Source organism: Hevea brasiliensis, chromosome 9 (genome assembly GCF_030052815.1).
Source record: "Hevea brasiliensis isolate MT/VB/25A 57/8 chromosome 9, ASM3005281v1, whole genome shotgun sequence".
NCBI classification, from domain to species: Eukaryota; Viridiplantae; Streptophyta; class Magnoliopsida; order Malpighiales; family Euphorbiaceae; genus Hevea; species Hevea brasiliensis.
The window spans coordinates 27352171-27378203 of NC_079501.1; the positions used below are offsets into that span (position 1 = coordinate 27352171).

Sequence of the window (26033 nt, forward strand, 5' to 3'; positions counted from 1 at the left end):
TATATATATATATATATATATATATATATATATATATATATATATGAAACTTGTAATATTCAAATTTAATTGAATAAATATAGTTACATATTAAACTAAATTTTATTTTTATTTTAAATAATAATATTAATAATTATTGTTATTATTGATAATTGAATGGAAATCAATATTGTGACAAAAAAAAATTGCTTTCTTTAATTACTTAATTACATAGAAATTTATTTGGAAAGTAAAATTATATAGGAATAAAAAATCAACAAAATAATTAATAAATTTTGAGAATAGAAATCAATAATTTTGAAAGAAATAATAAAAAAATAAAATAAAATAAAATAAATTCTAAAGTAATTAAATGAAAAGAAAACACTTGATGAAAGAAAAAATATTTGAAATGTGTCAAACGTCTCATGTAGCTTACTCTATACAGGCAAACAAATGAAACTTTTTAAATAAAAATTTAATTTTATTATTAATATTATTTAATTAAAAAATATAGCAAAAGCATTCAAATTTAATTTTTATAACAATAAAACTTTCTCATTTACTTGTCAAGTTTAATTTATTAATAATAATAATAATAATAATAATAATTATTATTATTGTTATTATTATTATTATTATTATTATGCATTAATTAATTTTAAGAATGTGAAATAAAAGAAATTTAAATTATTAATTAAAAAAATAATACATACTAATTATAAATAAGGTCAATATCTATTTTTTTTTAACTTTTCATTTAGATTATATTTTTAATCTCTTAAATTTTTAAATAATAATTTCATAATAAAAATAATAAAAAAATTTATTGAAGGTATAAAATAATTCTTTATGTTCTCTTACTATATTTAAAAAATTTAATATATTTAAATACTATCTTTAAATATTATTTAAAAAATAATATTAATAATAAAAAAGTATTAATTATATTTAATAAATAATTTATCATTGTAATACCACAGGACAATTTCTCATCTAGGAATACTACAAAATAGCAGACTGTTAAAAAAGTTTAGCTTCGTTATTCATAATGGTATATGACAAGCTCTCTTTTGAATATTACATGGCAAGCTGTCTTTTTGAAATGCCACATAGCAATCTCTTAAAAAAATTTAACATGCTTTATATATATATATATATATATATATATTCAACTGGTAATGGGCGATGGATAGGAATTAACAATGACGATGTGCCAACTCATGTTCTGATTAGAATTAAGGTGTAACTGTTTACTTGGGGACCTGGTTTCGCCAAATTTGTAGTCTGATTGTGCGAGGATAAGAAAAGGCATGTACAATTCAAATTGGATTCCAAGTCTTCTTGCTCTTGTTTCGTCTTTGAAATGAGCAAGTCTCATAAATCTTAAGGCTGAAAGCTTGTTCTTGTTTCCTCATCTTCTTGTCTAGAAGCTGAAATAGAAGCAATAAATGCTGAGGCTTTATAAGAGTTTAAAGCACAAATCGGTGGCGGAGTATGAGTGGCCTCCCATGCTTTTTGTCTCCCTCCAACGCAAACACAGCCTAAACCTTATTAAAATCAACCAGCATCTTCATATGATATGATGACACTTCATAATAAATACGCCATAAATGCTATTATGACAAGAACTTGGACTTGTGAATGCAGCCTACGTGTAACATCATTCACTCACTTGTCCAAAGAAGCCAGCAAGTGGCTATTTCTAGATTTTACTGAATAGCTCTAAACAAGAGTCCAGACGAACATCAGCCTGTAATTTATAACAGCTAAAATGTAGTTTCCTCCAAAAATTCACGCTTACACCTTATCACATCGGCTCAGTTTAAGCAAAGCAGCACTGAAGTGAGAAACTGAAATCCTGAATTACATAGAACATTCACCAAATATCAAAATCTGATTTTTTTTTTTTTGGTTCTTTACAAGAAATGCTAGAACGCTAGTGTCTCTCTATTTAATTCATATACAAAGAAATTTATACACTAACTACAAACTACACGGGAATATGGACTCACTAGGGTTGATACATAGTTAATCAACAAATAGAAGGACCACTATTGGAGACTCAAACCCCCTTGATAATAAAATTTCAAGAGGAACAGCAGTAACTCTTCCTGCTTGCTCTTGTCAGAAGGAGAGATCAATAATCCCACAGGAAACTAATTTAAGCTTCAGTTAAAAAAAATAATAAACAAAATAATTTAAGCTGATGTGCTCTTTTCTAAATATTCAAAACAGTAAGCCACTTCCACTATCTCTACAACTTCATCAATAATCTATACGTAGTCGCTTCAATTCAGCTTGAAATGTAGGGCTAGAGGTTAGGGTTCGATGTGCAAGAGTCTTTATATCTTCCCTTGAACAGTCTCGCGAGATGCGAACCAATTCCCATAATGCACCTCCACTAATCATGTCTTTGGCATTTACTTCTGCAATTTAGTAAAATCAAAGCCATCTTGGCTTTCTGATGACATTCAATGACAGATCAGCTTATTCAATATCTATAAAAAGAAGCAAACTTACCATGTTGTGCTAAGTGGCAAAGTGCAAGCTCTATATGGCGCCTGATTTGTGAGGCTTCATTGTTAGCATTCTGTACAATCCATGGAAGAGCACCATCCACAATCAGAAGAGACTTTCCATTCTTAGTTCCTGCACCATTTAATACTTGTTCAATAGTAGACCTCACATAAGTATCATTTTTAACCAGATATTCAAATTTGGAATTCAACATGGCACAAACCAAGACTAGATGTGAAGTTGCAAACTTAATGGGAAAATGTTAATGTTTGTTTAACATTTAATTGCATGACAAGCAGAGACAATTATGTAGATTACAAACAGCAACGCTGACAAACTTCAATAAAGCCTCTTTTCTAAAGTAATACCTTGAGTTGATGCTCTTGACTCGCATTTTGCAAAATTTGCTATTCCACGAGCAACTTGTGCAAGAACATCAGGATGCCTGCACTTAACCATTCCTAGCAAAGCCTTGATGCCGCCTTCACCTCTTAGCTTCATTTGTAACTTATCTGGACAATTCAACTTCGTAGTAATTAGTTACAGGTCACAGGTATATGTAATTAAAAGACTAGATAACAATATTTGGTAACATCACTACCACCACACATGAAAGGATCTGTGCTGCTAAGCCTAATTCAGGAGGAGGAGGAGAAGAAGAAAATAATTAGTTTTGAGCCTCATATCCCAATTAACTATCAACAGTTTAACAGTTATCTTTCAACAACAGATACAAACAAAATGGAGTGGAAAATTGGAGAGAAATTCTCTAACCTAATGCACTATTACAGCCTCAATATTTACACCAGGAAACATGACTAATATAATTTTTTGCACCCATTTTTTTCATGCTGGACAAAAGCCAGCAAACCCAAATGAAACTTAAAATTTTGACACTCAGGAAGCAGAAGAGTTACAACTTGGCAGAATAAAAATTGAAATTTATCAAGAACTTTACCATTTCCACAAAGATTGGCTATGGCTCCAGCAACCATTCGAAGTGTTTGAGGATCCTCAGCATTGGCTGCTGTCATGGACAATAAACGAATGCCCCCTTGAGTCATTATGAGCTCTTGGTTGGTTTCTGATTGGAAAATCAAAAGATGTCATACATGGAAGATGAAAATCAGATGCAAAAGTACCCACTGAGAAAAATAGCAATAATTTTAACTGGATCTTCATATAGGACAGAATGAATCAAGTAATGGATGCAATACTTACCATTCATTGCAAGATTGGCAATTGCACCAGCTGCTACTCGATGTATGGTCTCATCCTCAGAGCTTCTTAGCAGCGTCAACAGAGAGGTAAGACCACCAGCTTCTACAATCTTCTCTTGGTTTGTTTCTGTATAAAACAGGAATTTTCACATCAATACTGGCAGATAAGCAAGACTTGCAAGCTCTTATTGTCCTAAACTGCAGCAGTTACATATGATCAATACTAGTACAATTCCGACTGATCTGGGATAAAACTGGAAGAGGTTAAGAGAAGCGCATAGCTGAAAAAGTTAGAAAGGAACCTTCAGCTGCTAGATTTGCTACAACTTTCACAGCATGAATTCGCACGTCAGCATCTTCTGATTCAAGCAATGATAGGATCTTACTCAATCCAACTGAAAAATATCGGATCATATTAGGGGAAGAAATTAGCAAAGGACATCCATTAAGTTAAATTATACAACCACATTAAAATAAATAAATAGCAAGAGTCAAGAACCAACAACTACCTTGTTCAAAGAGTTTAGCTATTGAAGCCTTCTCCCCATTTCCTGTGTCATTCAGCTGTGGATGTCTTAACTGAGACATTTGAGAATCTAAACCACCATGAATTTTCTCAGACCAACCCTTATCAAGTCTTCTTCTTGTCTAAAAGACACACAATAATCAGGCTTCAGAATTTAGACATCAAGTGGTCACATTTTTACATGTGCTATGCACATAACATTATAGGTGATCACTCATTGGCTAACAATAAGAATGCCTAAAATTTTTAACCCTAACATATCACAATAGGCAAAATCTATCATTGATCACTGATTTCTTTAGTTTAAAAAAGGCTGCTTACTCCTGCAGTATTGCAGGGTCAATTCTCAACATCTATCACTTATGGAGAATTTGGCATATTAACATCTTCAATCTGAAAAAACTGTGAGAGCACTCAACAACAATCTATTCCATAAAAGTTATGATTTCCAATCTAATTGCTATTTAAAGAATACATCTGATGCAGGACAGCTAAGAAGAGTTTTTATGAAAAAATATCAAATCTGAAAATGGTAGAACTAAAGAAATCTGGAAGAGAAAGACAGGATTTGAGTGGCTGAAATCTGCAATTATTTGCAGAATTTCAGATCTGGTTTTACTGTGCAAAGAGGATAAAAAAATAAAGATTCTAAGCTTCACATTAGAATTTCTTAGGCATCAAGCCCCTGCTCATAAATCCTAGTGCTGATCCTGCAGTAAATACTTAAATGTAATTCTCATATGAAGTTCCCTTGCTGTCCGGATCAGAGTACGATAGAATTCCAGGTTCCTTGTTACACGGTATTGGAGGATCTCTCTTAGAAGCAACTAATGTTTTCACTAAGCCACAATGTACTAACATTTCCAAGGAAGCATACCTCATCAGCCTCAAAACTTATTTGTAACAACTGACTTTGTAGCATTGCTATTTCTCCTTCAAGTTTTTCTTTCTGGCGTGCCTCATCTTCCAGCATCTTGCTTAGATTTGAAACCTCAGAATTTCCCAATGCCTATTACACCAAAGTCAAAGTTCCATGTGACACCAACACAGACTAGAGATGCCAAAGAGATAAGAGGGCAAAAAATTGCTGAGAGACCAAAACGTACCTCTGACTTCTTTGATTGAGCTAGCTCACTTTTAAGGTTATCAACTTCCTCTTCGGCAGCCTTCCTCAAGAGTGCTTCCTTCTGAAGCAATTTTTTTATCTCAGCAACTTCCTCCACCACAGCTACCCCAGAATCCTGTGCGCCACAAGTGAGACGTTGAAGACTAAAAATTGTCTATTCAACAACCAAAGAGGTGAAGTTTCTAGCAGTTGCTTGTTAGAAAAGTGTTCCAACCCTAGTTAATTGTCATCTTAACACCATTGGACCAATATTACAGACCACGAAATCTCAAAAGTTGCACAATATTATAGAATTACCTCTCCCTTAGAAGTCACATCAGAGCCATCATCTTTGAGTCCAACCATGTTTTCATCACTAGCATGTCTTTGCTGGTTCATCATCCATTTCTCTTCTAGCTTCTTTATTGAATCCATACACTCTTTCTGATATTTTACTCTTTCTTTCTACAAAAAGGAATGAAAATTCAAATACATGCCCAGTTAGCTATTACGTGGAGTCAAGCACGATACCAAGCATGAGAATTAGCAAAATGAATTCCAAGGGGCAACTAAATCAAAGGCATTTCAGCAAACACTTTAATGCCAATAATATTTAAGGTATTATAGCATTATGAGTACAATATGAACAAAGAACCACAATTTTAATAGAAGTTGAAATAAGCAATTCTTTGTCTCTCTTTCTACCTCAAGAACCAACCTATCCACCCACACAAAAACTGATACTTCATTTACTGATATAAAAACTTACCTCTAATGCATCTGCATAGTTCCTTTCAACCTCAGAAATCTGATTTTGTGCTTCTATTGTTATTCTTTCAATTTCCTCCTCAAATGCTTTCTGTTGCCTTTCATGATCTGCAATGAGTTTGTCCAATTGTATATCTAGCCGTCTAGCCAAACTTTTGTAATCGAATTCTTCCTTTAATTTCAACATATTCTCCACCTTCATTGCCTATGATTAGCATATTGGAGAAAATTTTAAAAAATTAATGAATGATAATAACAAATTAAAATAAAACAAAATAAAGGAGAGCATTATTGTGTACTATGGACAAGTAAAGGAAGTCGAGGCATAAATTAAATGTGATGATAATAGAAAAAACAATGGTTTATCACAATTGCATCGAATTGTCTAAAATGGCATCTCAAAGCACTGCAGTAAAAAAAAAATAAAAATATAAGTCAGTGACTTTAGTATTTACCCTTTGTCCAAACATTATAGTACTTGCTGTCTCTCCTCGATGACGTGGGGATGGACCAATAGTAATAACCAGTGAAGTTCTTGCTGTCCCTGTTAAAATTTTAAGAATTCAGACACCAAGAAAAAATACTGCCTCACTTTTGTAAATTCATTTGCTCAGATGCCATTTCATAATAACAAAGCCAGATAACAGAAACATATTTTGTAAAAGGCACTGCTAAAAATTGCCAAGCATGAAAACTTTACAAATTGTTGCTCTCTGCATTTCTACTTTTATATGAAACCAACACATATTGTAGACATGATTGCCTAAAGACAATGATTATATATCCAATATATAGCCCTTTAATTCAATGAAAGTGCCTATAATCCAATCACCCATTTTCATGTCCTTTAAAAAGGCTGAAAGAACCCATAGTTGGCAATACTCAGCTATATTTAATTACATTAGAAGAACAGACAAAATATTTCCATGCACAATCCAGCAAACACCCAGATACAAGAAAGGAAAAAAAAAGTAATTCTCTGCAATCTGTACGTAAATATATTACCTCCAAATGAATCTCGAAGCAATCTAGTAAGCTTTGAATCACGAACTGGGACATGTGGACTATTTTCTGCCAGTGCATTAATGCATTTCCCTAGTGCACTCAAGGAGAGATTAATAGATTTGGCCTCCTCTAGCGTGTGCCCCTCACTTCCTGCCAAATAGTGAATAAGTAAACGAACCTCAAAATGTGAATGCAAACTTGATACCTAATACATAATTTTTATACAAAAAATGCAAAATAGAAGTGAAAATAGAAAAACAAAAAAGAGGGATATCCTTTACCTACTTCATCCTGGGCACACAACAATATTGCCAGGAGGAAGGTAGAATTATTCATTGTGTTTTGGATTTTTTTTTTTAATTTTTGTAAAGGGAAGGTGTTATTAAAGCATTCTATTGCCAAGAGGAAGGGAGACACTCATTCTTTGTTTCAGATTATTTTTTTTTTTAATTTTTGTACAGGGAAGGTGTTATGAAAGCACTCTGAGCAACAGTTCTGTTTACAATCCAATTATTCTCTACAGTTGATCATACTTGTGACTCAATTATAGATCCATTTGCTGACAATAAATGAATTAGTGTTTACATTTCAGAATTAATCATGTTAAACGAGTACAATATCCATTGGCTTTTTCTACATTTTGCAAGATCACATAGCTATATCCAGCTGCTAACAGCAGAAGGAAAGAGAGAAAAATTCATCAACATGTGCTAGTAACATATAGACATTCTGAGAAAAATAGTAGAGATTTCCATATGAGTAAAAAGATGAAAAATAAGTCAAAAAAGAAGAAAACAATCATGAGACTATAAAAAAAGATGGGAGTGGGAACTGTTCATAACACCATGTTGCATTGCATCCAACATACCAGACTTATCAATACGCTCTGAACCAGCAAGATCTACCACAACAAGCTTGCCTTTCCGAACAACTGGAGGCTTCAGACTTTTAATCATGTGGGAGTTGTTGCCATTGTCACTTGAAAGAGCAGACTCTCTTCCCTTGACAGACCTCTTTACATGCACCTACAGTATTTTAGACATCTATTAATGTTTTACTCAAATAGACATGCAAAAGCTCTAGCAATTTCTATTGAGTTCTTAGCTTCTTCAAAAGAACTAAATCATAAAATAGGAAAATATCATTTAGTTCACCATCAGAATAGCATGACTACGAGAAGATTCAGTATTCAATCTCGTATTTGCAGCAAAGCGGTGTGCTTCTCCTAAACGTAATAGTTCCACAAAACTCTGCTGATCCCTAATTTCAACTATGCTAGCTCCTGGTAGTGAAACATCTCCAGTTTTTGGGTCTTCCACAATAGAAATGTTATCATTAGTAGGATCAAGGAGGTCCTGTATAGTCTCCATATATAACTGCACATTTTTTCAAAAAAAAAAAAAAAAAAATATATATATATATATATACACACACATATATATTAGACATACGTGGCCATTCTAGTCATTTGAAAAAATAATTTACCAATTAGAAAACCATAATTTAGCATATATATTAAACAAAAACAAAAACAAATTATTATATCAGAATCATAAGATGAAGATTTGGTTTAATGACCAAGAACCTGCAAATAGGAGACTGAGACAGAATCTGACTCCTGAGAAACATCTGCTAAAATATCCTCCATGGCACGGACCATTATTCCACGAGCAGCTGTATCTTCTTCTCCAAGTCGTCCAAGAGTATATGTCTTACCAGTACCAGTCTGCCCATATGCCATCACTGTCCCATTGTATCCATCCAAAACACTCTGCAGACACAATTTACAAGTAGGCATACCAATTGGAGTCTGAGATGGCGTTGGAAGAAAGGAGACTCGCATTTAAACTCTCACATGCATACAATGCATACTTTGTTTAAATTTCCAAGTTATGACGCAAAGGAAAGGTGAAAACCATTAATGAATTTCACACGAAAGCATTTAAAATATGCATTTGTTGCCAGAATACAATCTGAATTCTATCAGAAATGAATAATCTAAGGTGGTCAAACTCAAGGGGACAAGTGGAAGAAGGAGAAGCAAACAAGAGTAGATTATTTGGAATGATAGCACAATGGAGATTCAATTAATCTAATAACTTCAGAGGTACTACTTTGGCATGCTTGGCAATAGCAATGTTGTTACAGTAACTCTCCCTTTAGGCCAAGTAGACTTGCAATCATACAAACTAAAACATAAGTTGGCACCCTGGATTTCTGCCCAGGACTGTGAAGTTCCCTTGTTATGCATTATTCAATTCTCCCTTACTGAGTCGACTTCCTCCACTTCATAAGTGAAGTATTAACAGGAACACGACTTGGGTGCCAATTTCTACTTGGATTTGAAGTTGGTAGAACAAGTTTGAGCTGATGTAGGCAGGATTGGTTTGAATGAATCATAGAATAAGTTCAATTATATTACTCTCAATTTAACCTAATTGAAGAGGTGATAATTAAATAGAACATTGCTTGATTGCTATTAATAACAGATGACCACTTCAATTTCTGTTCATAATGGAAACAACTTATTCAAAATAAAAGAAGGGAATAAAATTCTAGAGGGAGATGGGAAAGGAATTAAAGTGCCCTTTCTTTATTCTGGAATCATAGTGCCTTCATTATGTTCAAAGATATCAAAATATAAACAAAAATTATATGTAGATCTACTATCACAAAAATTTTAGAACATTAACTTCTTTCCTCTGATTTATTGATTTAATGTTGAATAACTCATCTAACCATTGCCATAAATTGCTTTTCTTGGGGATTTCTTATTTATTTGCTCTAAAAGAATCTGCCCTTTGACTCCATTGATGCCTTATTGTATATGAATGCAATAGTCAAAATGAACCTAGGTATATCTATATCATGCAGTTGAATGAAAATGTAATGTAATCAATAAGGCAAATGACAATTATTGCTTTTGATCAATGGCATAGAATAGGAAACAATGGACGACATTCTGTCAATGAAAAGAGTGGCAAAAACCTAGTTTTTTATATTAACCAGTGAAAACCCCACCTATGTGCTAGCAATCAAATAACTGAATACAAACAACTAAATGATTTACCAAGAATTTTGAAAGTTGATGTAAGAAATCCAAGAACTTGTAATACAAACAAAATCCAGATTTACCTCTACAACAGGCTTTGCTACAACCTCGTAAACACGTTTTTGCGATGCAAACTCAGTGAGCACTTCATCAAACTCATAGGTATCTGAGTCCCAGTTGTTTTTCCGAAGCTTCAACCTCTTAACCTAAAAGCATGTAGGGGAGAGAGAGAGAGAGAGAGAGAGAGAGAGACAGAGCGAGAGAGAGAGAGAGAGAGAGATCATTTGGTGAGCCAAAATTTATAAAGGAGAATGCTATTTAGTTAAAACTGTGTGAAGATACCTCAGGCTGTAATTCTACACAATCAGCAAAATCAGCATCTGCCACCATTTCCTCTGCATTTCGTGGCCTCAATCTCACAGCTACCCTAACTCTTCCAGGAACTACACGCACACAACATTAAAAAAACAATTCATCCGTTTCAAGCATCGACAAAAAATGCATCATTAGAAAATTTGCGATGATCTACATTTGTGCGATAGCCAAGCAGTTTTCGCAATGTAATTCTCACAACTCCGAGAAGAAAAAGTGGCAGCAGAATTCAAATTCTCAGTTCAAAGCAATTAAAAGAAGCTGTTAAAACTAAGAAAACATTCAAATTTCCAATAATGCAATGTTCTATCTTCGCAACTACTTAGCATTCAAACTTCCTCATGAAAATTCCAAAACAAAAATAACACGAGATCTCAGTGATTTAACAAAACAAAAAAAAAAAAAGGAAAGCATTTACAAACCTCCAGCATCGTCCTTGGCGGCGCCGAGAGAAGCAGGAGCGCTTTTACGGAAGCCGGAACTGTTCAAGGACTTGGATTTAAGAGAAGAATTCTTGGGATTTGAGTTGAGGGAGGCTTTGGTGCTACTATTGAGAGAGGCCCTAGTGCCGTGAGTGCCATTTCTGAAATTACCAAAACCTGTAGCGGCCATAGTGCAAATGAAACGAAGCTATCATAAGGTCAATGGAAGAATGAAAGGAACAGCTGCTTCAGGTTGTTTTTTCTTTTTGGTTCCCGAGGAAATAATAAATGTTTAGCGTTGTGAAAACGATAAGCGAGAGGGAGAGGAAACGAGCACAGATAAATCCGGAAGTAGAGCGAAGAAGAGGGCGGAGGTGGAGAGTGGAGGTGGTGGGTGTGGTCTGGTACCCGTAGTAGTAAAGGTTAAGTCAGAATTTTGTGGGTCCCACATTTATAAGTCCCCGCCCCGCTTTTTATTTTTTGTGAATATAAAATTACGGAAACACCCCTGCTCAAGATTATTATGTTCGTTTTGTAATTTATCGCGACGGTGCGTTTAAAAATACGGCGGTGGGTGCGCTAAGTTGCTTAATTACCCTTTCAAACGCTTTCTCGCTGAGCCCGTAACTTCCAACGGCTGTGAAATTGATCAACTTCACAGCCACATGATTCTTAAATGATTGAAGGGGTAATTAACAAATCAACATCATCATTTACAAAAGCTAATAAATTATATATTTGTAATCAACTTGGTAATTATAATTAATTAATAAGATATAATTGATAATTAATTAATTCCAACAGTTCGTAGAAATTAAAGAAAAATAAATTTATATAAGCATCAGTGATCAGTCGAGCTTCAGATTTGACATGTACAAGATCCAGTATACATAGAGACTTAAATTCATATAATTAAAATAAATGTATAAGTTAAGCAGATTATTCAATATTTTAAGTGAACATTAAGTGTGGGACATAATTAAGAATATAATAATGTATGCGCTATCACCGGCCACATTAAATCGTAAATTGACACGTACACATTAAAATTCAATGCATTTTCTTATATGTATTTAATGATTTAATCTGATAATATAATTTTGGTAGGTTAAATTGAATATTGTTATATATATTACAGTCACAGAAAGTTCTTAAAAAAAATGGATTTCAACTAAAATTTTCTAAGAAATTACTTTTACAGTGTTTGATATAAATAAATTTTATAAAATTTTATGAAATTTATTTATAATTTAAAATTTTACTATTTAATTTAAATGAAATTTTATGTAAAATTTTTAATAAAAATTTATTATAATTAAATTAAATTTCATCAAAATTGATATAATTTATAAATAAATTTTAAATTTAAAATAATATATATTTCAAGTGATAAAATTATTTTCTTATTACATATCATTTTATTGTATTTTAAATATAAAATTTATTTCATTTAAAATGAATTTCATATTTAATATAAAATATATTAAATAAAAATTTATTTACTAATAAATTTTATCATAAAATTTATTTATAAATAAAATAAATTTTATCATAAAATTAAATAAAAAAAAAAAAAGAGAAAAAAAAAAATCATTAGAATAGAGGCAATCCTAAATGGGACAAAGGCAAGAGAAATTTCAAAAAGTTTTGGCACAAAGAAGCAAATCATGAGAAAGAGCTTTTGCATGGGAAAGAGCAAAGCAGCAGTGGATATGAAATTTTCAAATTCATTGTTACTTATGAGTTCTAACATACAAAACATTCAAATTCAAAGGTGCCAAAAAGGGAATGTCATATATATTTTTCAAAAGTAAGTTTATATACTATAATAAATATTAAAATTAATAGTAAAAATTTTACAATAATAATAATAATTTTGTTATCTATATATAAAATTAACATACAGTAATAATATTAATAATCATTATTAATGATATATAAAAAAGATATGAGAACAATTATTGTTATCCTTGAAAATTTTTTGCAGTAATAATTATTATTGTTAATAATTATTTTTTATAGTAAATAAAATTTTATTATAAAATATATATGATCATAATTTTATAGTACTAATATATAACAATTCATATGTTATTGTCATAATATATAACAATTCATATGTTATTGTCATAAACTTATGACAATAAATTTTATATATTTTATAGTAAAAATTATTATTACTAATTCTAAAACTTCTTATAATTTTATTATGTATAGTGCATTAATTTTGATATATTTAAATTTTTTTTTTTAAATTGATTAAGAATTCTTATACACACAAAACAAATATATAAATTTTATATTCTATACATATAATATATCTGAATATTATAAGAGCATGAAATGTGATAAAAAAAAATTAATATAAAAAAGTGAGACCCAATTGATCAATTAAGTCTAATTGTTTTTGTTTTCTTTCATTTTTATTTTTTATTTTTTATTTTTAAATACCAAATAGAAGAAGTAGCAAAGCTGGCGGTTTCTGCCACTGTTATTGCTTTTATCATTCGCAACGGCTTCAGTTCTCTAGTTGAATCTGTGCAGTGATTTCAGAAGGCTGAGAAAAGCAAATTACCAAAAATTTGAAAACGCCATCATATCAAAGATTTAATACTAATAAATAAATCCAACCTAAAATGTCACAAAATAGAAAGGATGAACGAAATTCAAAAATATAAAAATACCATTGAGATTTTCAATATATATATATATGTATAATCTGAAGTCCCCATATAACAGAACAAGCAAGCCCACACCTGCAAATTGGAACTCCAGTGATATCTAACCCATATAACAATTTTCAGTTATAATCAATTTTTGTTAGAATTAAATTGATTTAGTTGAGAATTAGATTAATAACTAATCTGGTTCAAGTTTGAACCTCTTTTATTTTGAAAATCGGAGTTGAATGACTGAATAATTAGTGAACCAATTCATCCAATTAAATTGAACCAAGTGTACATTAGCTTACTTTAAAATAAAATAAAATGTACCTAACACGAGAGTTGGGACTTGAGCCTAAGTCTTTAACATTACTTATACACTAATTTTTAATTACTCTGCAGTCAAATCAATTTGATTTTTTCTATTTAAGTATACACTATCTCTATATCTCATTTCAAGTTTTTTTTTATAGATAATTAAATAATTAAATTACTTAAATTATAATAAAATATTTATTAATTTAATTAAATTATTTTTTTTTATCTCAATTAATTAAAAGAGAGATAAAGTGTTAAGATATAATTTAAAAAATTATATAAATAATTATTATATTAAAAAAATAATTAATACTCCTTAATATTTTAAAAACAACAAATAATTATAGACAATATAATTAAATTTATTAAATTTAAATTTATTAAATTTCATCTTTTATCTTTTAAATTTTTAAAGTCAATTCATATGGTCTTGTTCATGTTTAAATTTTTGATATAATTTATTAATTGTGTTATGTTCGTGTCAATCTTAATCGTATTCGTATCGTGTATTGACACGACACGAATATGACTTATCAATCCGAATTGTCACCCTTAATTTTTTCTCTTTAAGTATATACTACCTCTATGTCGTTTAAAGTTTTTCACGATAATTAAGCAATTAAATCACTTAAATTATAATAAAATATTTATTAATTTAATTAAATTATCTTTTATCTCACCTAGTTAAAAGAGAGACGAATGCGTTAAAATGAAATTTAGAAAATTATACAAATAATTATTATATTAAAAAAATAATTAATATTCTTTCATAATCTAAAAGCAACAGATAATTATAGACAATATAACTTCTAAAAAATAATTAATAGAAGTAGATGGAGATTTATTCTTCCTCTGCAAACAAAATCATATTTATAGGAACTTAATCGAGTTTTAAACTATAACGGAGGATCAAATTAGCATATTTTTCCATATTACTAATTTATAGTTGTCATCTTTGATGTTAGAGTAATTCTTAAGGTAAAAGACTTTGACAATCCTCCCCTTTATGCTATTAGCTAGCTTTTGAGATTGTCGATTCATTTACTTTTACAATTCTTCTTAAGTCAAATCTCACTCCAGTAACAACAATAACACTCTTCAATCTGTTAATCTGAACGAGAATTGTTGGTTTTAAGATTTGATTCAAAAACCGTTTCGCACCCATCAATAATCATTAGATTTGGTATTGAATTGCTAATTCATTAAGTTGAAAGATTATGAAGATGATGATGAAGAAGAAGAAGATGGGAAGAGCAAATCAAAGTTTGAGGAGATTGCAATTTGTTGGGCAATTTTTAAAGTGGAAATAGAGGTTCGATCAGTCACCTAACCAAATTAAAAACTTAATGTAATAGTAAAGAATGCTTGTGATTTAACACTTGAACTCTGGTTAGTTGACATGTCTATTTTTTTAGGACCCTCTCATCCTCAACCTCAACATGACCAAAAAAAAAAAAAAAGAAAACCAATAATTTTTTCACAGGAGAATGGTGATTACTTCTTTTATTTTATTTTATTTTATTTTTCTTCTACTTTTGTGCCATTAATGGTTGTTATCCTTTGAAAAAGTATAAAAAAGGGAATTCTTTTATGGTGATTATACTGGCCAAAAATTATGACTCAATTTATTCTTGTACCATTTACAATGGAAAACTGGGCTGATGTTTTATGGGAGTAGTTGAGAGAGCATTGAAGAACGAGATGCCAACCAAATAAATAGATAAAGCAAATAGGATTGTTTTTCTTGTACACAATAATATGTCTAAAGCTTTGTGAGCTTAGATTTGGTTTATTTCATAAAAAATATTTTTTTAAAAAGTATTTTTTTATATTTTTTTAATGTTTAGAACATTATTTTTGAAGAGAATGATTTTTTATTTTTTAAATAAAAAAAGTTATTTATCATTTTTTTAGTTTTTAATAATTTTATTAAAATATAAAAATATTTATATATATATAAAATAAATATACATTATTAATTTATCATTATAATCAAATAATAAAAAATAAAAAATATTTTTCATATATAAATTATTTTTCATGAAACAAATAATAAAGATTTTTTTTTAAAAAAAGAAAACATAATTTGAAGGAAATGCAGAATGTTTTTGTTTTGCAACAATCTATGTGAAGCTCTAAGTTTTATTTTATTTATTCATATAATCATTTCTTTATTTTTTTTTTTTTACTTTTTTACACTTTAGTAGTTTTATTATTAAAACAATCATTATTAATTTACTTAATGGTGATTATTTATAAAATAAAATAACCTCAGAATTTTTTTTTTATTTTAAAATTTCTTTTAAATGTTAAAAAAAATTAGTGAAAAATCAAATGCATTTATGGGGCATGTAGCAAATAGATTGTACAAATTATCATGCAAGTGATAATGGTTTGAGTACATAAACAACATCAGATGGTCCAAGAAGAAGCTATGGTCCATTGATGGGTACGAATTGAGCAATGGGATGATATTCCTTTTTTTTTTTTTTTTTTTTCTTTCATAATGACCTCCTTCAATTATTTGCCTAAAGTCAATTCATTCTCATCTTTTATCTTTTAAATTTCTAAAGTTGAGGAAGCTTGATCAAAAGGAAGACGTGAAATGCTGAGCTTGATACAGGTTTCCATTACTGTGCAATTCATTACACAAACAATAACACAAGCAAAAAAAAGAAAAGGTCTGTGACCTCACGTCTGCTCCACCATGGCATGCAGGCCTTATGGGTAGCTTTTATTTTTCCTCCAGTGTTCACTTTGTTATTGATTAAGACATCTCCGGTTGTCTATCCGCAGTTTGTGGTCCTCTTCCTCCAAAGTGCCTTAAAAGGAGTAGTTTTCATAAGGTCTTGTAGGGGTCACATAGATTCTTTCCCACATAAAATCACAGTAACTGAAAGCAATCTGTTCCCTAGAATCCAAGTCACTCTATTATAGTAAAGAACTTGCAAGCTGTTCATGGAAATGCTGCGCAGAAATGGTAGTAGTTCTTCTGCCCCATGACATGTTGCCATGAGATCTGAGATTTTCCTGTAGGTTCAGATAATAATAGAAAAAGGCCCAGAAAAAGAAGAAGATGAAAAATTATAGGATGGCTTTTTTTATATGCATTAGCATGTTTGCCCCATTAGAAACGAAGTTAGCTGCACCTCTGGTGTCTAGACCATCATTTGATCCCTCTAAAGAGGAAAGAGGGGTCGGTTGGCTCATGCCTGCGACCTTTTTCCTAACCTGTTACATACATTGGTATGCACGGCACATGGTAAAAGGCAGTGCCGTGGAAGTTAGGCCACAAGTCCAAAACAATGACATGAATAAAGGCTGCACACCTCTACTGTAACGTTTATGATCAATTATATTTATAAGTAGCTACTGGTGTTGAAACTTGAAAATAAGGTTCATGTGAACATTACACTTGGCCCCTCCCATCCCTCAAAACTTGCTCTCATGCCCATTAAACTGAAGTGTGTGTGGGGTTTTGGGCTCATAGCCAGTCCAATCGGATGGGTTTTTTTAAGCTCTTCCATCTTGGAGACCAGTTTATGGCGACGTATAACCAATTTCGATGAAGGAATCCAAATATGATTTTATCAAAATGCAAGGATTTCTCGTCCCATAAACGAGATTAGTGATGGGAAGGTTGAGCTGATTGCCATAGAGAAATATGAAGTTAATTGCGCTTGAAACATGAGACGATATCGAGTAATTAATAAGAATGAATTACGAAAATACCTCGGCAAGTAGTAGTTTTTGATAGAAACAACGATCGTCTCAGATAAGGAAATCAAAATTTATGAATTTTTCATTTTCCTTATCTTTATCAGGGTTTTGTTGATCCATTCAGCATGCTAAATTTAAAAATGTAGAATTCATTTGTTAATAAATTTCAGTAGAATTTATTTGTATTTCATATTTAATATGTTAAAACTTAAAACATGTATTTGAATTAAATTCTACATAATTATATTAAAAATAAATACAAAATTAAGATTCATTTATATTTATTTTTTAAAATATTCTTCACATACTAATTCTATATAATAAATAATAAATTTATAATTATACTTATTTTACTTAACATAATAGTAGTGTGTTTATATTTTTTATTTAAATATAATATATATATATATATTTTATATATAATTATCTTTAAAATAATATCTATTACTATTTAAATTAAATAATTTAGAATAACAAATACAACAAATTTAGAAGGTGAAAAATTAAATTTTCCAAGGGATAAGAAGTAAAAAAATGAAAATATGGGTAATTTTATCATAAAAATTAAATTTTACAAAATTTATTTAAAAATTCCATCTATTTTATGAAATTTATAATAATCATATTTAATTCTACATAATTCAAATCATAGAATTAATTTTTTTTTCCTTTTAAACACAAAATGTTAGATTTAAAAATAAATTCCATGAAATTTTATAAAATTCAATTGCGGGCTTAGGCCTTTGGTAAAATAAATAAATAAGACATTTCAAGCACCTTAATAAGACAACTCTACAAGAAGACTAGCTCCTAAACGGAGGACTCACTCTTAATGGCCAGAATTATTATTCTTGATATAGAAGATTAAGTTCTAAGACTCAACATACTGCGCAAGAAGTTCACAAGCTCAAAATCAATTTACATTATAAAACTTTATTTTAACAAGAAAAAATAAACACTAGCATGCAATTGATTCTCACATTATTCTTCCATAATATATTATAAACCAAAGAAATTGTTCACAATTCACAGGGAGCTTGACCCCATTACTAAAGCAGGAACAGCTGCCTCTACCGTTTGAACCAAGGGAAATTTTCAGTCTAAACCGTCCAACATTATCTAACTCATAAAATCTGAACCGTTATAAACAATTTCAGTTAGACAAAAAACAGGAATAACTTGTTCCTGCATTGTATTGCTTGCTGTCTTCCTTTGTTTAAACATTTCCACTTTGCCTTTGTTAGCATCCAAATCCCCATCCCTCATATAGCCAGCCAGGTGACAAAAGGCCAAGAAGCACCTCCAATACAACCAATAACACTATTCCACGGGCATTGTTCAACAATCAAAATCCACATTCTATTGATCCTTCCAACTTAAGAAGTTAGAAAAACCCATCATAATGATACTCTAGTCTTCCTATTAACAAAAAAACAAGCTACTCCTATAGTAGAGGGCAATGCAAGGACAGGTATGAAGGAAAAAGAGAAAAGTTATAGAACAAAGCTGTCTTTTGAACCTAATGGAAACAACAATGGAAAAATGATCAAGATCCTCTCATGACAGGTCATGTTAACACAATACAATCCCAACTATCCATTTCAAATTCAAGGGTTGGGTTGCAAACATGATAGGTCGTGTTTACACAACATGAGAGAATCCAAATCCGTGGAAAACATACAGACATAGGATAAAAGATTAGATGGCATTATACATAATCCCATTTAAAATGGCAAAATCAAATTCCAGGAAAAGGAACAAAATAATCAACAATGTGTGTGAATTCCACATTTCCAGTACTCGGACAAAGCATACAAATATCAATTATTATATACTAAAAATATTCAATTGGAGCAGGATAAGAAGATATGCCAGGAGATGCCAATTTAATAGAACAAAAAGAAAGAGGAACTGACAATATAGTAATATATATATATATATATATATATATATATATATATATATATATATATATATATATATATATATATATATATATATATAAACAGAGCACAAGCATATTAATAGACAGAAATGGGATACACAGAGAAGTGGCAAAGATTCTTATCAGCACCAAAAGAGGAATGCTAAAAAGCAATTTAAAAGCAAACAATCCAAGTGATCCATTTTATTATGGAATCAACCTTCCCAAGTCTCCCCAATGCAACCGTCCAATCCAGCCAGTGCTCCTCCTAACCCCAAACATCCACAATCACTAACCAAACCAGCATTAAAACCAACCCTTTGACCCACTAACACTGATAATCTATAATTGGAGGAAAAAAAAACCTAAAAAAGAAAATGAAACTCCATGGTGAATTCCAAATTACCAATCCAGTAAGGATCAGATCCTCTCCACCTTATCAGCCTTAACAACAGGGTTCGCCTTAGCAATCGCATTACGGCCAGCCCCCTTGAAATCAAATGAGCAGTCATGATTTTCCGAGTACCGATGAGACCCACAGAAGGTGCCCCCGCACTTGCACTTAAATCCAGTCAAGCCAACCTTCTTATTGCAACCAAAGCACCTATTCGCTGCTTTGGGCTGAACCTGATCATTAGCAGACACCGGAGGCACCGATGATGAAGATGATGATTCAGAGGTCGCCACAGGCACAAAAGGATTAGAAGACGCCGGCATAACAGCCACCACCACATCATGGATATCAGCAATAATATCCTCTTGTTTCGATTTGATACTGAGTGTCTTCTCCATCGCCGCCTTGGCTGAGGCAGCCTTTTCTTCCTCGGCGCGAAGATCGCGGTAGCACTTGGAGCAAAGGTTCATGTTCGCGGCCGTCCCAAAGAAGCCACACCCATTAGCGCAGAGAAGTGGCTCAGAGGGAGGAAAGCTTGTGCCATCGTTCTGCTCAGAACCCATCTTGAATTCTCTCGTTTCTACACAAGAAAATGAGGGTTAGGGTTTTGAAATCTTCTGATTTCCGTTGAAATAAACCCGATGAGTCGCTGGTGAGATCGTTTAATGCATTGTTAGATTAAAAAATGAAAAAAAAATAAAAACATTACTTATATTTTTTGCATTAGTTTGGTAAAATATTCACTTTTATATTTTTATGAATTCCCGATTTTACCCTCTGACCGCTTGCTAAAGAAACAATAGACTTCAGTATACACGTAGGCGAGCAATGGCATTTGAACTTTTGCGAAGGGTAGTATTGACATAAGAAACGCGTGCGCGTGAGAGCTGGCCAAATTACCCAAATGTCCCCACATATTCCTCGTTCAGCACGCATTTTTATAAGGGCAATGTTGACCCTACAAAATTCCAGGACCTCAATTAAATGTTGGTTTACAGCTCATAGAATTCGTCGATAATGTCAACTACTTCTTTATGACTAACCGACCTGGACCGTCCAAACTTCACGATTAAAGATCCAACGGCCGTTAAAAATCACACACTAATAAAGTTTATCTTTTTAAATTAAAAAAAAATGGCAATTTTCATCAGCGAACGCCAAGAAGAAATCCATAATAATATCATCCGAAATTCGAATCTGTAATCCAAAAACCGAGATATGCTGATTGGAAAAATCAAAATCAAGATATCAAAAATCGAAAAAATTAAAACTTTTACCTGATAATACTCGCAATTTCGAGCCTATTCTCTGTCTTTTCTTTCTATTGCTTTCCGATTGCAATGGATTACAAATTTGATTCACCGCAAGACTGAAACGATTTTAGGAGTAGATATCGGAGGAGGAGGGGAAAGGAAGGCGGTGGAGGATGAAGCTAAGATTGAAGTTGGAAGTAAGAAAAACACTGAATTTGGACGCGATTATTAACGCTAAAAAATAACAGAAAACATTCTCTTCTTCGTTTTTATGTTTGCTTCCAAGGCAAGCCCATGGTTTCGTGTCGGCAATAAATTATGTTCCACTGTATTATCATAAACTCCAAATCTTAGCTGTTCGATCTCATCCTAATCTCATCGTGACATTATTCTTTTATGATCGAACGGTTAGAATTTTTTATAAGTTGTATGGTGGAAGAAGTAGCGTTGGAGCAAAACGGTTGGGTGTATTTACGTAAATTTGGCCCGTTTGTGGTGTAACTATTAAAATTAATTAACATATTATAAAAGTACTTTCTGGAAAGCGACAGCTTTAATTAACCGTTAACCCAACCCAGCTCGTCGCTTCATTCTCACGTTTCCATTCTTCCGTGAGAGACATGAGACCAACCATTTCACTGTTACGCATGTTCTCGAGGTGTCACAAAATACCTTATATTGATGAAGAAAAATTTACATCAATTATTGCTAATATCTTGAAGCTGATGTGTTGGAGAAAGGTATAAGAAGGTGAATGGATATAGTCTTTGATAGAATTGATGTAAGTATGGAGAAAATAATTTCTTCCATATAGTCATTGTTTGAGAAACTTAGTTTATTAGTTTCAGTTTTTCTAATGGCCAAACTTCCAAACCAAAGAAATTTGGTTCAACACCTAGGAGTGCTAGGGAATTCGGGAGGCAGACTCTGCCACAGACTCCTCAGGATAGTTTTGATGGAAGCTGAATTCAAAGCGAAAGAAAGTACCAGCCACCTCACAGGAGAAACAAACAGGTAGCTAGCTAATAAAAAATATGAGTTCATCTCAGCCGCCCTAATGGCAAAGTTATTATTCTCATCCAAGGTTTCAGTAACACTAACCCGGTCACTTACTTTAGTGTTTATGATACAAAGGTAGCTGCAGATCAATAGGTGGTACCAGGACCTTTGGCTCACCAATCCCTCAGATGGTGGTACTTATAACTCAAATTCCAGTGGTACCAACAGCTCCTCAAGTGATTCCAGACTTGAGGGGCATTGGTCACATAATCATCATGAGAACCAATGCTTTTACAGTTTAGCTTCCCAACATCACAACACCAATTGACAAGTCCCTGGACAAGCCAAATTCCAGCTTATAGGTGATGGAGGAAAAATTTGGTCTTCAAGTTCTTGCAACTTTTAATGACCAATGCCTTAAGCTGGAAAAGCCAAACTTGACTTCCAAGAGTATTAAAAAACTCAGGGGGCACCAATCCGAAATTCCCTTGGGGGCAGTATAAGAGGAATTAATGTTTCCATAGCCCAGATTCCTTTTATGATAATTATAATTGCTCATATTTTTAAAGTAACAGTTTAAATGACGCGATTCTACAAGTCAAAAGCCATCACACCTTACAGAAAATCTAGGGAATAACACCAAGCATAAAACAGCCAAGTCCAAACCACTGCCTCAAATAGCCGACCTCGCGGCTTTTCTTGGAATCCCTGCAGAAGTGAAAAAGAAAATCCTGACACAATGACTAACATTTTGAAGCATTCACTTGTAATAAAACAAAAGGTTAATATAACAAGTAGGCTTTATGGCCTCTTTTATTCATATATAAAAGCCGAAACACAGCTTATTATTCAATAAATATCCAAATATTTACATGTATGCCAAACTTATTACAGTAAGACATAATGACTGCAACATGTAGAAAAAAAATTCTTAGAGGAAGCTTGGAGTGAGTAAGTAGCTCTGGAACAAGGCTGGATAGATAATTCCACAGTATTTGTTACCAGCACTTTACGAGGAAGTACTAGAGACAAACACTTACATTGTTTGCAAAATAATAATAAAGAAATGAAGTTAGGCACCTTTGAAAAGCTCCTGAGAAAATTAGCTCTTCAAGTATAAAACAGTCTTTGGAGACTGTAGGTACTTACAAGAACCTTAACAAGAGCGGATAAAGGCTAAGATTTATAGAGACACCTATGAGTTAGCAAAGGTACCTGGTCAGCAAAGATTTTGATAAGTCTCCTCTACAATATAAACATCCAAAAATTTGCTTTTCAATATTTAGCCAATTTCCAACACAACAATCAACACAGCCAGCAGGGGAAGCACATAATATAAAATAGAGTAAGATTCATTCGGCAAGCACAGAAGTGATAGAAGTACTTGGACCAGGTGTTGGTACTTAAATGCAGATGTCGAGGTACTTCAGCAGGGGATCAGGTACCTGCGGAGCTGTAGATACCTGCCAGGTGGCAGGTACCTGGGTACTATTCGATACCTGTGAACTAAAAGGAGGGTTTGATACTATCTCTAAAAATACAAGGGACATAATCAAATAAGCATTCCCAAACAACCATAGTCAAGCAAGAAACGCAGATACTAACATGCAAGTTCAACATATAGTACTTATATTTAATAGATACAGACAATTTATAAGTATCGATCAACATACTGTAGATACCAATCGATATATTGCAAATACATGAACAGGTAGCTGCGAAATTCCCAAATTCCAAAATAATCAACATGAGCCATTCACATTCATAGCAAGATCAACACCTAAAGAGTAATGAAAGGTTCAAATCTTACTAAATTGGGATGAACAAGAACACAAGGAATGGCGTGGTGCCATCTGCGATACCAAGCTGATGAACAAACAATTGTGCGATGGGGATGTTTGTTGAACAAGGAGGAATCGGCGATGCCAAAATCACGACATGGAATGGCGATCGATGATTGCTTCGAATTGCAAACCGATGGTAAGGTTGGGGGGGACGGCACCATCAATGGAATAAATAGTAATTGTCGGCATGGATTGATCGACGGAGGTGAGATGACTGCAAGAATGGGACGTGCAGGTAGCTTGTCAATGATGAACAAAGTAGCACACGGATGGGAAGGACAGGAAGAATAAAGAAAGGAAAAGTAATTTATTGGTTTCTCTTGGTTGGATGGCGTTGATTGAGAGAATGAAAAAAATAAATTAGTTTTAAGTGCCCATTGGAAAGACAAATCTACAGTAATAAGAGGTTTGTCGTAATAAGAATTTTATTGGAATGATGATTTGTAGTGATTAGAGTTCAATAAGAAATTGAACTCTTATTAGATGGAGTTAGCTTAAAATTCAAATTCCCAAGAAGATCACAAAGGATACTTGATTTTTTTTTCTTTGTGAATTTTGAACAGTAAGGAGATGAGCTAAAATAAGTTATTATTCACCCAGAATAGCTTAATAGCCAATCCAGGTACAGAGGCAATTGTTTACACAAAAAATAATCACTTTTTTCTTAATTATTTTTAGGCCTAAGAATTAATTAAATTAATTTTTGTGATATTAATTTAATTTATTTTATTTTATTAATTTAATTAATTTGTGGCCTGAGATAATTAATAGTAGTTACTGGATGATTATCTAAAAGAACAGAGTTGACAATAATTTTTATCGATTCCAAGCAGTTTCAAGGAGTGAGCATATGACTACAGGTAACCGCAGAACATGACAGAGTGTGTTCTAGAGTCTTTCAAAGGTCTTCCAAATATTTGTAGGCAGAACTATAAAAGTTAGATACACTGCAATGTAAAAACCCCCAACAACATCAAATAACAACAACTCAACCAGACTCTAGCAGTCTTTTATCTTTATTTTATCAGTCTTTTATTTTTTAAAAACTCTTGCATTTAATTTCAAACCTTGTACTCTTTCTTCAATTAATCTAAATATCCTTTTGATTTTCAATTTACTTGCCCTTTTAATTTTGGAGTGAGATTGACAAAATTGCATATAGCGTAGTTAGTTCCTGTAGTCGTTTGATCCAGAAGTCAAAGCGCAATCTGAGGTGATATACTCAGCATCTGGCATGCCTGCGCTTTTCTTAAGCTGCTAGCTAGCCAAATTGTTTTTTGAGAAAATAATAACATCAACAAACTTGTCTAGCATGTATCATTAAACAAGCCTAAACCCACATTATAGGTCCCAATCCATGACAACCAAAGAGCTCATAACCCAGGAATTGGAAGCCCAAACCCATACTCATATGGAGCTATGCAGGAAAAGTAAGGGATGAGCAGCTGTTGACCTTTTGTTGTTGTTACCATCTGTAGCCAAACTCTAGGGCTCTAAGGATATTGAAAAGAATAGAGGCCATGCAATACATTAAAGACTCAAATAAGGGAAATAATGAGCTTATGCACTAACCAAATTAAATACAATGCCATAAAGGTACAAGAAGGCTAGATCAAGAAAAGGTGATGTAGGGCTCTTATGTTTTTCAAGAGTCTTCCACTACTTGGTGAGTAAAGACTTCAAAGATTTCGTCGACCAAAGAAACAAGCCTTCTTAAACCTAGTACCAAGGAACCTACATAAAGAAAGAGGGAAGCTATAGAATGCCCAAATCGTTATAATCTTTCACCATTTGGAGTTCCAAACCTGCATGCAATACATCAAAAGAACATAGTAAGACAAACTATAAGTGGATCAAAAGAAACCTCAATTATCAACACCAACTCTAACATCAAAACATAAAAACCTTATTTATGCACACATCCCCATTTGGAAGAAGGGGGAGGGCAA

At 32.2% G+C, this 26033-nt stretch overlaps 2 protein-coding genes across 6 annotated transcripts; both read right to left on the reverse strand.

The window, feature by feature from the left end:
• Positions 1-1845: 1845 nt before the first annotated feature.
• On the reverse strand, positions 1846-11400 carry LOC110645390 (kinesin-like protein KIN-UA). Its single transcript, XM_021798541.2, has 19 exons — positions 10970-11400; positions 10518-10618; positions 10259-10381; positions 8709-8894; positions 8278-8499; positions 7992-8148; positions 7124-7273; positions 6574-6662; positions 6120-6323; positions 5669-5815; positions 5352-5486; positions 5123-5254; positions 4229-4367; positions 4022-4114; positions 3721-3846; positions 3458-3583; positions 2868-3011; positions 2503-2631; positions 1846-2408 (listed from the first exon to the last, which is right to left on the reverse strand). The coding sequence occupies exons 1-19, from the start codon at positions 11157-11159 to the stop codon at positions 2248-2250; spliced, it is 2754 nt and encodes a 917-aa protein (XP_021654233.2). The 5' UTR covers positions 11160-11400; the 3' UTR covers positions 1846-2247.
• Positions 11401-19710: 8310 nt separating this feature from the next.
• On the reverse strand, positions 19711-21532 carry LOC110645399 (zinc finger A20 and AN1 domain-containing stress-associated protein 1). Of its 5 annotated transcripts, XM_058153602.1 has the most exons (4): positions 21266-21532; positions 20763-20946; positions 20260-20568; positions 19711-20138 (listed from the first exon to the last, which is right to left on the reverse strand). In XM_058153602.1, the coding sequence occupies exons 2-4, from the start codon at positions 20902-20904 to the stop codon at positions 19960-19962; spliced, it is 630 nt and encodes a 209-aa protein (XP_058009585.1). In that variant the 5' UTR covers positions 20905-20946; positions 21266-21532; the 3' UTR covers positions 19711-19959. The 5 variants fall into 5 exon arrangements, with proteins under 5 accessions (XP_058009585.1, XP_021654245.2, XP_021654253.2 ...); XM_021798553.2 differs by having other exon boundaries at positions 19711-20568; positions 21266-21523; XM_021798561.2 differs by having other exon boundaries at positions 19711-20568; positions 20889-20946; positions 21266-21522.
• Positions 21533-26033: the final 4501 nt, after the last annotated feature.